The 14,568-nt window shown below is 46.6% G+C and overlaps 2 protein-coding genes across 2 annotated transcripts; one reads left to right on the top strand and one right to left on the bottom strand.

The window, feature by feature from the left end:
• Positions 1-7,396: 7,396 nt before the first annotated feature.
• LOC115324742 lies at positions 7,397-11,335 on the top strand. Its single transcript, XM_040211969.1, has 3 exons — positions 7,397-7,634; positions 8,506-9,196; positions 10,442-11,335. The coding sequence occupies exons 1-3, from the start codon at positions 7,429-7,431 to the stop codon at positions 11,132-11,134; spliced, it is 1,590 nt and encodes a 529-aa protein (XP_040067903.1). The 5' UTR covers positions 7,397-7,428; the 3' UTR covers positions 11,135-11,335.
• Positions 11,336-12,347: 1,012 nt separating this feature from the next.
• On the bottom strand, positions 12,348-13,694 carry LOC115320126. The gene has a single exon (XM_029980238.2). It carries the CDS (start codon positions 13,692-13,694, stop codon positions 12,471-12,473), a length of 1,224 nt encoding a protein of 407 aa, XP_029836098.2. The 3' UTR covers positions 12,348-12,470.
• Positions 13,695-14,568: the final 874 nt, after the last annotated feature.

The following is a 14,568-nucleotide window of genomic DNA, read 5'->3' as shown; positions in this document are numbered from 1 at the left end:
TCTAGCGAGTGTTCTTTGGGAAACGTCCATGGGCTCTCTCTCTACGTTGCGTTTAAGTATTGACCTTTCAGGGAGGATCATTAAGAAGCGCCATCGATACGGTCGCTTCCACTTAAACCACAATAACCTATGACTTTTTTGGTATTTGCTTTAATAAAACAACGCGACGGTGTTCGTACGTCACGAACGGTGGTCATTTGTGCAGCGGTCGTGTTGCTTCGAGATCGATTTTGTTGTAACAAATGGTATTCCTTCTGCAGTGTCGCGCTCAGGCATGCGATCGGTGTGCTGCTTGTGTACCCTCGGAAGCGGTGGCTGATGGGCCTGTCCTGTTTATGGCAGATCCACGGACAGAGTCTTGCCATTTTTGTCTTAGATATCATTGGCTAAATAATGGATTTATCAAACGTCGACTTTGTTCGCGTCTTCTATAACCGCGCCTGCATATTATGACAGGGGACGATGCGTACTGAAGAAGTACGCATTTTCCCTCTAGCGAAAGAGCTTTGGGAAAGCTCTTTCGATAAGAAAACGATGCTTTCATTTATTTTTTGGGAGAAAAGGAAGTTACCCCCCCCCCCCCCCCAAAAAAAAAAAAGTTTTTTTTTTTTTTTTTTTTTTTTTTTGCGGGGGGGGGGGGGGGGGTAACTTCCTCTTTTCCCAAAAAATAAATGAAAGCTTTTCTTATTATTATTTGACACCAAAAGTTAGTAGGGCAAGAGAAAGAAAAAAAATACATTTCTGCTTGGCGGATGGGAACCTTTCCAAAATTCAGTCTGCTCACTTCGCAATCGCTATCATCATCAAGTGTTGGACATTCGTGAGAAATATGCTCTACCTCATTACGGCTATAGTCAGCATATATTCGTAGTACTTCGTTCTGTAGCACTGAAAGCGGGTGTAGAAGAAAATGGTTCTGGAACAACTGGTCCCAAGTCCAAGCTAGAAAGGAAAGGTTCCACGATCGCAGTGAAAATAAATTAGAGCAGGGCAAATTCATTGAATGAATTTATAAGCTCCCTCAAGAAAAAAAACAACTGAACATTGTTTTTTTGCCTATAGAGGTGCAACCCCACCCTTGGTTAGCGTCATTCCGAATCAATAGGTGGCGATGGAATCACTTTCCAGACCTGTACATCAATGCAAGAAATCGTGTGTGGTGGCGCTTCGATACAATGCACGTGGTAGTTTTCTATATACTAAAATTGACACCCCTGCTTGTTTTTCTCTGCGCAAGCTTCCTGTGGAACGCGCACGGCTCCGGTCTCACGTCTCCAGCAAATGTGGTCAGAACAAAACGAGCGAATCGTTCTATGCTAATGGCGAGACACATACACGACAAGACAACCGACTCGAGTAAAAATATGATTTCGGAGGCCAATTCCACATATTTCAATATGATCTAATTTGCATGACGGGCCGGCCCTTTTGTCGTGCATGTGTCTGGCTCTTTATGGATTTCCAGAAAAACGTTATGACGTGATAGACGTGGGTTTCCAAAATATTAGTTTGAGGAATTAAATACCACAAAAAAAAAATTTTTAAAATAAACTATTTTTGGGGGGGTCAGGTGTCTCATTTAGGTAACTTGATGTTTATTTTGACCAAAACCATATGAGATTAGAAAACAAAGAAATGACACTCAGGTGTAGATATTGAGTTTGGTAAACCCAAAGTAAAACTAATGTGGAAGCCATACTCTTAATAAAAGAACAGCAAGTTTAAAAATTCACTCCGAGCATTAAATGATAAGAATTAATTTTAATACGAGTACAGTGATAAATTTAGTGACTGGCCAGGCAAAAATTCTGGGTCTGTGGATAGCTTTTACACAGAGTTAAGGGGGATTCAACCGCTATTTATTTGTACCCTTTTCCATATAGATGGCGCAGAATTTTTCCGGAACAAACGAGTTGCATGTTCGCAGCTGCGCATGCAGGTCGGGCGCTCGAGGTTGAATTGTCTTCCGACGAACGGTCCTACAGCCGTCCGATCGAGAGTCCAGGATGAGTTACACCACCTAAAGCTGCCGGAAGCGACAGTCAAATACAATGGCTCCCTGCTTCTCAAAAAAAAAAAAAAGAAAGAGTCGAGGTTTGGATTCAACGGACTGTGCATCAACACCAGACTGTGCAACTCCAAGCATTCGCGAACCCGCGATTCAGCAGACGCTATAGTCTTCAGCAAAATAATCTGATCAATCCGTCAGTGCCGAGCCTTTTCCAATCCCTGAAGCCAAGTTTTCTCGTCCTTCCCTTTGGGTATTTAAGTCGATAATTTAATTAATTTTCAAACGCCTACATAACAAATGTTTAAGGCTATTTAAATCATTTTTTTTCTATTAGCCGAGCTTTATTCTCACACACAATGGCCATGGGAGGCGCGGCCTTGCGGCAATACAGCACCCGGACGACAGGTCGTTGGCTCTGAGAGCTCGCATTGGGTTAGAGGAGCCGTAGCTTTTGTCATCTGCAAAGTTACATGAAACGGAGTATACGGTAAACAACTCTTTCACGGAGACATACGTTTCCCCGATTTCGCGATTTAAATGTAATCACGAAAAATTTGTCCCACAAATAATTCACCTCTAACGACTACACGACGGATCACAAAAATTTGTTCCGGTGAAATAAATTCGAAACTTGTTGATTTTCGAGTTGCACGTGAACAACCGCTATCTCAGCACAGCACGTCGAAATTCGTTTAATTCCACGCTGTAGCTCATAAATAAATAAATAAATTTGAATATTGGGTGCGCTAATGCTGCTCATCTCCCTCATGTGTGTGACATCCCTTCGGGGTATTTTCTCCACAGCACGCGGTTGGGCTGCGGCAAAGCAAGATACGCAAAATCGCGATGTCTACTTCACAGTTCTCGCTTCACAGCAGCAGTGCACTTAGGCGCGGCGAAAAGCGCACTCAATAAAGCTAACCATCCCTCCAGAACAGCGTGCGGTCGTGTATCACTACTGCGTGGTGCACGTCAAAGATCCTAGGCCAGCGGCTGTACCGTACTGGCTAAATTGCTCATCTACAGCTGGAAGACAAGTCGCCCGTTGAGGCAGGCCAAGTTCTAGGCTGTATAAATATACACGTGCCCCAATTTTTTTTTCCCTCCAGAACAGACCACGAATATGAGAAATATTGCGAGACTTCCGATTCCGAGTAGTCAGTGTTTGACACAGAGATCAAATCGAGTAGTACGCCGTATTTAGGGCGGTGATCGACGCCTCTGAAAATTCGTAAAAGCTTACCGTAACGATCGGGCCGTGTAGCAGGGCATGAGCTAACTATTATATTTTTAGTAATAATAAAAAAAAAATTAAATCTTGACGCAATGTCGGCGTAACTTCGTAAGACTCTAGCGAAATGTAGCAAGATGTAGTAGGGTAAACACATCGGCGCAAATGGAGCAGCAATCACATCGCTAGTATTCTGTATTTAATTACATATCGGCGAGTGTATTTGTCAACTGTATTTAAATAATTTAATTATGGTATCTGAAATACTACTTCAAGTACAATTTTGGGCACTGTTCTTCACAATCAAATACGATAGTGGACACTCTTCGCGATGGGAGTCATATGCAAAAAAAAAGCATGAAGCTTGTTAACGTTTCGCATAACAAACACTGAAGAAAAATTCCCAGGACACCTAAGCACTTCTTATGAGTTGTAAATGCAAAAGCATGAATGTCGTTGTTCCGCCCCCTTAGTTCGTCTGCGGTGTACTGGCGTAAACGGCCACGTTTCGCTACTGTCGAGGTTATCAAGCGCGCGCTCTCGTAAAGTAAGGCGGCCGCAGCCCCCCCTCCCCCCCCCCCTCCCCTCCCCTTTTCGGCAACGTCTGACACGAGAGCGGCGGCCAAGCGCGCGCTCTCGTGAAGCAGAGCCGTTTTGCTCAGCCAAAAAAAAAGAACATATTCTTTTGCATTTTTTTTTTTTTTTTGCGTTTACAGACGTTGTTGGTTTTGCTTTATGGGATAGTTAATGCTTTCGTATTAAAAAGGAAGAATAGAAGAAGGAATTAACAGGATGAGTGCAACTGTTCACTTTTTGGTCGAATGATTTAATTTTTTTAAGCACGTCAAATTTATTGACATGTTCGAAAAGGCTTCTATGCATTAACGATCAGCCTTTGAAACTATCGTCATGCTGAATGCATTGTTTTTCCTTATGTTGTACTTGCCCATCAAGTATGACAAACAAATTTGATTGTTAGAGCTTCAACATTTTCTTTAGACACTTGATTTTCAGTATTCTATATAGACGCGGTCTTCTTTATTTACCTGGTTTAAGTTTAAGTATAACATGTCAGTCTACAACAAAATATATTTGTAAAGTATTTATAGATGATTAAATACCCTCGTATTTTGTACACAAATAGTTTTTTAAAGTGTAATTGAATTTGTAATTAAATAAATTTTTGTCAAAGTATTTCATTTTGCCCATCCCTGATACAAATATACAATGGAGAATTAACGTCGAACTCACGTAGTCCTTGCTGGTGAGGAGATCGATGTGCTTGAAATGTGTAGCGGGGTTACACTACACGCCCGGCAATATGCTCATAGACGCCCTGCCTGTGCCCCTCGCTGACGCTGCGTGTTCGATCTAGACTCTAGAGCCTATGGACTTATGGCTCTGGTTCATTCATAGATGTAGCACCGTGTGGGCCGTTTGGCCGATGAAGATACACCACCTCTGCTTTGCACGCAGGGTATTGCTTCCTGTAGCCAGTGTCGCAATTCACCTTTTTATTTGGCTCAAGGTTAACTTTGCGACACGCGACGCACACATCGTTTGGCGCCGAGCACACAAACCTGGACTATCCAAGAATAGAACCTTCTGAAGATAACGTGGGAAATGAATAATTCTCACTTAACAATTGACGAGTGTCTAATGTCGCACAAGCTGTGCAACCGATTAGGAGGAAGGGAAATAGACGAAAAGCAAAAAGTATAGGACGTTATTACGAGAAAATAATAAATTTGGCACAGAACCAAAACAAACTCGGGAACAGGAGGGTAAAGCGAAAACAAATAAAACTCAGCGACAGGAAGTATCCAGAAGGATTGAGAGGCGCAAGTTCGAACTCAAGGCAGCCGCCATTGAGGTCTACCCACTATCTTTCCAATCAGAGCCAGCCAGGGCCTGGCATTCTGACGTCACCACAACTCCTGCGAAAGAAGCAGACCAACTTGCGCTCCGCGTATACTATGATTCAATCCTTCTGGATGCTTCTTGTCGCTGAGTTTTATTGAGACATAGCAACCAGAAAGAGATCAGACGTATGAGGATCTAGTACAGGGGTGGCCAAGCTGCGGCTCTTCGCGTGTTAAAGTGCGGCTCACAACTCCCCCCCCCCCCCCCCTCCCCCGCCTCCCTCCCGCTCACACGAGCACATCCCCGGAAAAAAAAAAATGGAACGCGTTTTAAATCGAAAGACAGGTTGCGATTGGGTAGTCTTGTGCTACTGCTACCTTACGTACAGTTGGGCTGCTTTTGACTCGGATAGATTGAATGTAGTCCGAATTTCATTCATTGCTTTTTATAAGAAGCAAGAATTTCGGTTTGCTTCTTCAACCCCTCCTGACGCCAATCTTTCCAATTTTGGATAAATCCGGGACAGCGTTGATCGCGCAAGCCCATGCCAATATTTAAAGGTATTTATCGAGTTATAAAACATACATCAAGCAGAGGTAAGGACGAATAAATACGCAAAAGAGTCCAAAATGGGATGAACAACTTATGGGAGGAGATGTGTTTCAAACAGTAATGAAGAGATTAGGGAAAGCCACTTGAATTATAGGTTTCGGAAATAAATGTATTATCGACGACCTGAACCCTTTATTGCGCAAGCCAATCCTTGTGCAGACACGGGAATGGTTCCATCAGCCGCGCGATGCCAGAGAGCGGCTGCTGGAACGAACCCAGCATACCACGACCCCTCGATCTCCACCGACCGAGCGGCCTCGGACCTGCAGCTCATGGGGAAAAGCGTTCGGTCGTTCTTCTTCAATCTTGTGGATTGAGCGTGCTAGGGTGCCTAGAGCGTGCCCGCGTCGAGGGAAGACACCCGGACGTCTCAAGGTCGTTGTGGCGCTCGCGGCTAGCTGCTCATTTCGCGCTTTTTGAGGATTATCCCTACAGAAAAAGCGGACACAAAAGAAGCCCCTGCCGTGACGTGATTTTTGGGAGGGGGTGACAAGAGGAGGGCGCGAGGGGCATTTTCCTACCTTGCGGAATATGGTTTCGTTGGTCGTTTTATCGTGGGTAGCGCCATTTTGACAGCGAGAGAGAAAAGGGGAAAGGGCTACCGGCGCTTTCTCCCTTTCTGATTGTGTAGAAAGAATAGAAGTCCCGGATGAGAGGCATAGCCGGTGTTGGGCGTCTGCAGTGCCCCAACTTCGTTCGCGCTTTCTTCTACGTTTCAAACTATTAGAGCCATGTTCTTTGATGACGACAGTCCCCCGGTTATCGGGACACCATTGCTGGGTGATAGGGTGCACGAATAACGACAGAAAGCGCCGAATACTGTCCGAGGGCTTATATGTAGCTTGCATGGAATCCGACAAGGCAAGTACGGCTGGAATGTTTTTAAGCTCCATTGCTTTCCGCATGACTGGAAATGATGAATCATTTATACATTTTTGCTTGCAATGGGCCTATTTCAACGTAGCCGTTTGTAGTTGTAATCAACAAGCGGTACACGAAACGGGAACCTCAATTAACTTTGTAAACGCCCGGAGCTGCTTTATCTTCGTGTCCGTTCTTATATTTCCTTGTGAATGAACGACGAAGACGCTCTAAATGTGCTTTTATCGAACCGCAGAAAGCCTCGAAGCAGCCACGAATTATTTTACTATTTGATGCAATATTTTGGGTGCTCACCTCCAATTTCTATAGCTGGCACGTTCGCTGCCGCTGTTCCCCCCATTGCCACACTGGCGGATGCCATGACTCAAACAAAGAAACGTGCACACTGGGTAGCTAAACTCGTCGAGCACAACTTTGTGTCCGAAAGTTGCGGAACGCGCTTATTGGACTCTCGCGACGCTGACGTCAAGCCGAGCGAGGTGTCAATCATCCAAGCTCTCTCGGTGCTCAAATTCCAGCCAGAAAGTAAAACACAAAGTCGTAGCGAGCTCCATCGAAGCGCGTGCGAGCAACACCGTGGTGCCAGCCGATTGAACGGCTGCACTGATGACGTCTCGCCCGAGTGTCCCTACATCCCTACGCCGCGTTAAAGCGGCGCGATTTCTGCCGTCGCGGCGCTCGTGCCGCAGAATAGGCCTTATGCGAAATAGCTTGGTGGTCTGACAACACTGAGAGCGTCGCCATATTGAGTTTGTCAATCGTCGTGAGAGAAAACGGAAGCCGCCCAAGCACTGGAAGCATCGGAAACACCCCGTACGGGCAGTGTGCGATGGCAGGGCCGCGGTGTTTTCCGCCTTCCGACCATAGAATGTGGACAAACAGCCTGACTAACTTGCCTCCGCTATCGGACGAAACTCTCGGGGGCCTTTGCACGATGGCGACAACCTCGTCAAAGCAGCGGAGCAAGTCCTACGTCTTCGCTGTGGAAGCCTACACAGTGCCGTCTTCCGTGCGGACGAACATCTGCGATTCAAGGTACTGTGAACTATGGCCTCTTTGTTTAACATCGTAAATAGGTGCGGTGCTACTTTGTAATCAAAGAGTTGCGGCTGTATGCGTGTGTGACGAGCGCTCTGCGTGCATTTCATAGCGCGCGCGGGCGTGGTATTGGCGCTTTAACACCGGCGATGCGATCTAGTCGCGCGATAACTTTCATTGCAAAAGCGACCATTGCGGGAAAGAAAGTGACAGGATTTGAGCTGTCGCTACAGGCGCATTCCCACCGGCGATGTAAGCAGTGGTCACACCGGCCTTTTGCGATGCGATCTAGTCGCGGAGCGGCTGTTCGGAGCGAGAGTTTTCGAGAAGCGACTCGCCAACGAAGGCGTTGGACTCGCTCATCGCGCACGCCAGTGTGACTATCTAATTTTTTTGCGATGTGATCTAGTCGCATCGCGCGACTGCTTTCATCGCCGGTGTGCACACGCCCGAGATCGGACGCATGGGCCCTTGTTTCTTGCGACGCACTGACACGCTTGTGACAGTTATCGCATTGCAATTTGCTGTTTTCATCGCCTTTCTGCACCCCCTTCCTCCCCTCGCACACACGCACAATCGCTCTAACTGTGCAAATAAAGACCGTTATGAGCCATGCGAACACTTGACGCTGTCTCGTATGCTTGTCTGCTCTAGCGTTACAGCCCATGACAAAATGCTGTATGAGGGGGAGGGTGAGAGGAGGCCCTGGCAAAATGGTAGATTTTTGGGGGGGGGGGGGGGGGAGAAGCCGGGCCCCATGGGTTCCCCCCCTGGCTACGTAAGTGATTGTAGCGTTGTTATTGGTAGAAAAGCAAAAAGTATTTTAAGTGCAGCTTGTAAATTTTTTTTTTTTTTGTTATTGTTGCAGCCTTGGGATCGTCTACGGCCGAGCGGTGTGCTACCGGAGCCAGAAAAAAACTGGTCTGCCCTACAACGTCCTCCTGGCGTTCAAGGCTGACAGCGGTGAAGTTACAGAATCAAAATGCGCGTGCCCTGCTGGTGCAGGGGGTGCGTGCAGCCATATACTTGCTGTTCTACGGCTGTTTATTTTGTTGAAGAAAGAGGGATTTAAAGAGGCACCGCCTGAGCTCTCATGCACAGAACTTCCCCAACAATGGGGGCGCCCTCGCCGACAAGGCATCAAGCCGATGAGCGTCCAGGATGTAGACTGGAGGAGTTCTCGGGAGGGTGGCATGGAGATGGCAATGCCAGTGCAGCTCTACGATGCACGAGCTGAGAAGCAGGAGGACGAACAACAACTGCAGTCTTTTCATGCACTAGGAAGGGGCCTCGAGAACATTGGAAACTTTGACTTCGCGTCAGTTCTCCTAGCAGCACGAAGGCAGTCTGTGGAAACAAAACTCGGACCTGCCCCTGCCGGCTCTCCAATGTCCTACCAGCAAGCTCAACTACCCGCAGGCTTCACAACATGGATGTCTGACAACATTGTCATGGGAGCAGGCACCATCAGCTTGATTCCAGTACCGTCTTTCTTCAACAGAGCTTCACAGCCAACATTCCCTGGCGGGTTGAGCGCTCAAGAATTGAGCATATTGACAGTAAGTGTTGTCGATCCGGATAACGTGCCATCAAGGGTGTCATCAACAGTACTGCCACAGTGTTCATGCTGTTCTGTCGGGCGGTGATAGGGTAAATCATTTTGCTGGCTGTGAACAGTGTTCCACAACAACAATGGCATAAGTAAATGCGTCTTGCATGTAATGCACAGCTCGTAAAGATAAACCACAGCCGGACTGAATGCACACTCTCTCTTACGGCCTGTGCAATGCGGCGTGATACTGCCTTTAGTACTATTGCGGACTCTGTTAGCTATAACATGGCAGCCGTGGCTTATCCCTACCCCTGCGACACATAGCAGTTGCCCTCTGAAACACCGCACCTAGTCTGTGCGCCAGAATTAACCTTCCAGGTTAATGCCACACAAGGTCACAACCTGTAGTGAGCATGCGCAGGTGGAACAGTGGATGAGAAGAGCTGCAGCGCCTCATGCAGAACGGCATGCATGCTTCTGCAATTCCGAAGGTTGTATGAAAGCACAGGAATCCAGTCCGGCCGTGGACAAACAAACACACAAGTGTTGTAACACTTCACTAGTGTCGTATTGCACGAAGCACTGAACAACATTAAAATTTTGGGTCAAAATCAGATTCCATGTTGCGATGATCAGCGTAAACATCAAAGCAAGCTTCGCTTAACACCGATTCCCACATGATGTGGGGTCCACATATTTTATTCTGTCCTGCTTTGCTTTGGCGGCAAGCAACAATGTAGCTGCACGGTGTACGACCGCTCCAAAGCCAGCCTGGTCATGTGTAGCTGAATTTGCGCTTGATGCCTAGGTGAGACCAGCTGCAAAACACAAAGCTAAAATGCATCTTAAAGCCTGGAAAGACTTTGATGCACATTATTTTACTTTTTGTGGAGGTGGTAAAAAGCGTTCACAGTTCAAGAGTGAAAGGTTGTTCCAGCTATCAGTCTCAACAAGTGCAGCGATTGTAAGGTGGGCTAAATTTGCAGGTTAACATGTTGAACCAGCGAATGGCATCTGGCACGCCCCAGTGGGAGACAGGGTTAATTTAGACCACCTGGCAATTTTTGACAGCCACCCAACCCCAATCTGAGTTACACAGTGCCTTTCCGCATTAAGTCTCAGTCAAGTTGCGGGCAGCTCGGCCAATATTCAAACCCGCCGACTGGGGATCCATATGCTAGCACTTTGCATCTGAGCTACCTAGGCGGCTAGTGTGGCAAGTGTAAAATGCTGTGTTTTGTTTTTTTCGCAGGCAATCCAGCTTTCACCAGAGGAGGCGAGAGACCTGGAGCGTAATACCAGGCAGCAGCGACACAGTCAACGCTGGAAGAAAGCACGGCTGAACAGACTAACTGCATCGCGTTTCGGATGTGTCATCACACGCAAAGAGTGGACGGAGAAGGGCCTCAAGAACCTAATTGAGCCAAAGGACCTGACACGCGTTCGTGCTGTTCAGTACGGGATAAGAAATGAAAGCATGGCCAAGGACCGGTATGTTGCTGTGATGAAGAACTATGGACACAATGTGTCAATTCAGCCCAACGGCCTATTTGTAGATCCATCATGCCCCTGGCTAGGTGCAACGCCCGACGGACTAGTCTATGACCCAGAAGAGCTGTCGTACGGTATTCTAGAAGTCAAGTGCCCACATTCTCTCAAAGACAGTGAGCCAGACTATGCAAAGAAACAAAAGTTTTCTCTAGTTTTTGGAGAGAATGACAAGCCACAGCTAGACAGAGACCACGATCACTATGCCCAGGTTGTGGGGCAGATGGCTCTGACTGGCTGTTTGTGGGGAGACTACGTTGCTTGCTCGGAGAAATGGATCGGCGTCGACCGTATTCGATTTGATCAAAATGAATGGCTCGAAATGCGCAAAAAGCTGGACAGCTTTTTCTTTGCATACAACCTTCCCTATCTTGTCAGGAGGCAGGACACGTGCTAGTGTCTAAAACAAAAGGCAATGGGTAAAAGCCACTTGGAGAGTGGAAATGCTTTCCTCACATTCCTAAGTAGCACACTTGACCGGCGTAAGCTAGAGCCATACCTGGCCCAAGCTTGCGCCGGTCAAGTGTCCTACTTGGGTTATGTACACATTGCGACATTGTTAGCGCAAACACAACATAACTGCATTTTCTCATTTACTTCGAACAAGTATTAGTGGGGTGCAAAATTTTACCTTTCCATTAAATAAAGTATTAGTGGGGTGCAAAATTTCCCTTTCCATTAAATAAAAACTAATTACACTGTTTCGATTTCAAAAGGAAAAAAAAAATGTGATAGCTTTTTTGTGCTAACAACGTCGCACTCTGTACGGCACCATACATTTCAGCACTATCGTTATGGACTGTAAAGGCGCCCTGGTGTTGCCGTGTAGGTGGAACCTTGCGGATTGCTGTGTTTGCAGTAGTTATTGCTTTCCAACGTTCATTTCCAAGCTGTCTAGTGAGAGGTGTTAGTGCTAAAGATGTTGAGTTACATACATTTCTGGATCTGCATGTTGGTGATATTCACTAGTCGCAGCTACTGCTGTAATGAGCAGACACTACTGCAAAACTGAAAGTGACATTTTGTACTAAATTTTATTTTGTTCACATTCAATATGGAACCGACAGATAAAGAAGAATCAGGAGCGCCATATTTATCTCTACTTTAAACACCGGTTCATTCGCACAGACTTCTTTCCATTTTAGTTTGTAATAACAGGTTTGCAATGTTCTAACATTATTTGTGCGACTGCTTGTGTGAATATACCATGTCTGCCTCATGCCAGTTTCAAGCACCCTGTCGCAAAATAAAGTGTTACTGTAGATTCTACACCAACTCGTTTGTAAATAAACCCGTTTGCTCACAGCAGCTGTGGGCACCGCGCACTTGCAGAGGCCTGTTTACGAACGAGCTACACATATACGCGTGCTCCGTTGCGAGGCCAGTGTTGCCGAATGGATGCGACATCGGAGACGTGAATTTTTGTATATGGTGGGAACGAAAAAGACGGGCAATACAAAAGCTTCAGAATTTATGCAGTTTTAATATCTTGTCGAGCTTTGGCACAGCATGCTATCGCACTACTCTGCAACTGCTACGGTGACCACATTCTAGAAACAAAAACGCATTCAATGCAACTATTTTCCCCCAAAAAATGCACAAGCATGGTGTCCAGGATAAGGATTTTTACTGCGAGGGAGAGATAGGGGTGATACTACGTCACACAACAAGAAAGTTATTTTGTGAAAGCCCACAGGCTAATATACATGTATGGCCTCCATACTTGTCACTACTCAGTCCACCATTTCAGGCATGCTACCCAAATGCTGAATAAGCGAGCACTGAAAATTGCTGAGGATTGCTGCCACAGTCCAAATCTGGTTAATCAGTGGAGCCAAGGTAAGGGGTATGGGCCGATCAAAAATGTGATACGCCTTTATCCTTTGTATCCTTCGCTCCACATGTATTCGCAGTGAGGCAATCTCTTTGGTTTCTTCGACTTGACTGGGCGAGAATGTGCGGCCCTTCAAAAATGGGGGCAAGTTCAGCTTCACACCTCTTTTTTCCAAAAGGTCGTGGATGCGAAACCCTTTATCCGCCATTACGGCATCACCAGCATCAAACTCTAAGTCTAGAAATCCACTCCTTATTACACATTCTCTGTCTGAACTTGAGCCTGTAAAAAGCTCTGAAACAAAAGCTACAAGCCCGTTCGGAGAGACACCAATAAGGCCCTTGAATGTGTTTGTGGACTTGTATGACGAATAGGTAGATGACTGGAGAGACAAAGAAGAGGGCACCTCACACTTAATTTCAGTGGCATCCAAAATTACTCGTGTCGACGCATACTTTTCAGCAAACTCTGGTGGCATGGTCGCATCAACTGTTTCCCTAGGCGCCCACAGAGGCAACACGCTTAATTTGGCATACAGAAAGTTTAGCCACGATTTGCAAATTCTTGAGACTGTCGATTGTGCGATAAAAAATCTATGAGCTAAATCTGCCTCAAATAGACCAAGGCGTAGCCGAACAAGAACTAAGAATAGTTCGTTTTCGGTGCTCAGCTTTCGTTTACGCCCCTTCAATGATCCTGTTCCACTGCTGCTCTCTGCGCGTAAAACGTTGCAGCCACCATCCCCGGGGTTGATGTAAAGAAGCAATTCAACAAAGTGTTTGTAACTTGGAAGGCCGGTATAGAACATAACGTCTTCATCACTGTCCTTGAATCGTTGAATAGTAAATGGAGAAGCGTCTTCTTTTTCTTGAGCAAGTTGGCAATCAAGAGAGAGCTTCTCTGCTTGCAGTTCCTGAATTGTTTCTCTTGCCATTTCCAACTGATGTCGGAGAAGTCCACACTCATCTTGAAGCCTTCCAATTTCTTTGTTCAAGCCTTGAATGATGCTTGCCAGACGTGCACTGTCTGTTGCAGGCAATGTGCTGTGGTCAGTAGGCTCCAGTGGGTTTTCAGCCGCAGCCTGCACTTCATTTGTGCAACACACCGCTGGATCATCCTGCATAGTGTTGTCTATTTGTTGGGATCTTGGCGCTGGTGCATTAGCCTTTAGTTGTGGCGGTGCACGCTTTTTTGGAGGCTTTCGCACTGTTTTCTTTTTGGAAAAGGAGAAAACGGATGGCACTGCCGTATCACGAAGGAGCTTTCGGCCACTCACAACGCTGGGTATGTAGTCACTTTCATGAAAGTGTTTTGAGCACAGCTTCGTCCACTTGCTTACTTGAAACTCGGGGCCTTCATCCCTTCTGATCGCGACAATCCATTTTTTGTAGACCATGGGATCTTTAGGGAAGCGATGGAAGGATACCTACAAGGAAAAAGCAGAAGGAAAGTTTAATGAAATATTTCAAGCAGGGCTCACTTTCACTCTGGCTCACAAATAGCCAAGCATAGTTGCGAATCAACAGCAGCGTTCGTGAATGAATGCGCGCAAATGCCATCGCAAATGTGTTGAAGTAACCCCACAGGCAACGTAAGCTGAAACGCTCGATTCGCCCTTAGTCTACGTATGCGGTTTCCACAAGCTCCATACTTTCTCAATTTGTCAAATAGTTCAAAGTACGGCGTCTTACCTATGCATTTCATATCTAGTTAGAACCACAGCTGTATGAAAAACTGGCAGGTAGGCAAAGGAAGCACGAAGGGCTGTTTCAGCTCACGTCCACGATTGCAGAGTCGGGTACGGTCTTACGCGATCGCGCGGTTCGGCCGGTCCCTCGGAGGCCAAGGGCCCACGGCAAACATCTATGTCTCTATGAAGGGGCGATAAACAGCAAGGAACCGCGACACGTTCCCCTCGCCCAGCTTAATCCTTCCTCGTCGGCCTCTGTGACCGCCTCCAGATCGCTCCTGCCACCGAACTTACATAGTAGTAGTTT

The sequence above is a fragment of the Ixodes scapularis genome, unplaced genomic scaffold (assembly GCF_016920785.2).
Source record: "Ixodes scapularis isolate PalLabHiFi unplaced genomic scaffold, ASM1692078v2 PGA_scaffold0__279_contigs__length_252992795, whole genome shotgun sequence".
In the NCBI taxonomy this organism is placed as follows: Eukaryota; Metazoa; Arthropoda; class Arachnida; order Ixodida; family Ixodidae; genus Ixodes; species Ixodes scapularis.
Note: the sequence above shows the minus strand (reverse complement) of the source record. Positions and strands in the feature narration are given on the sequence as shown.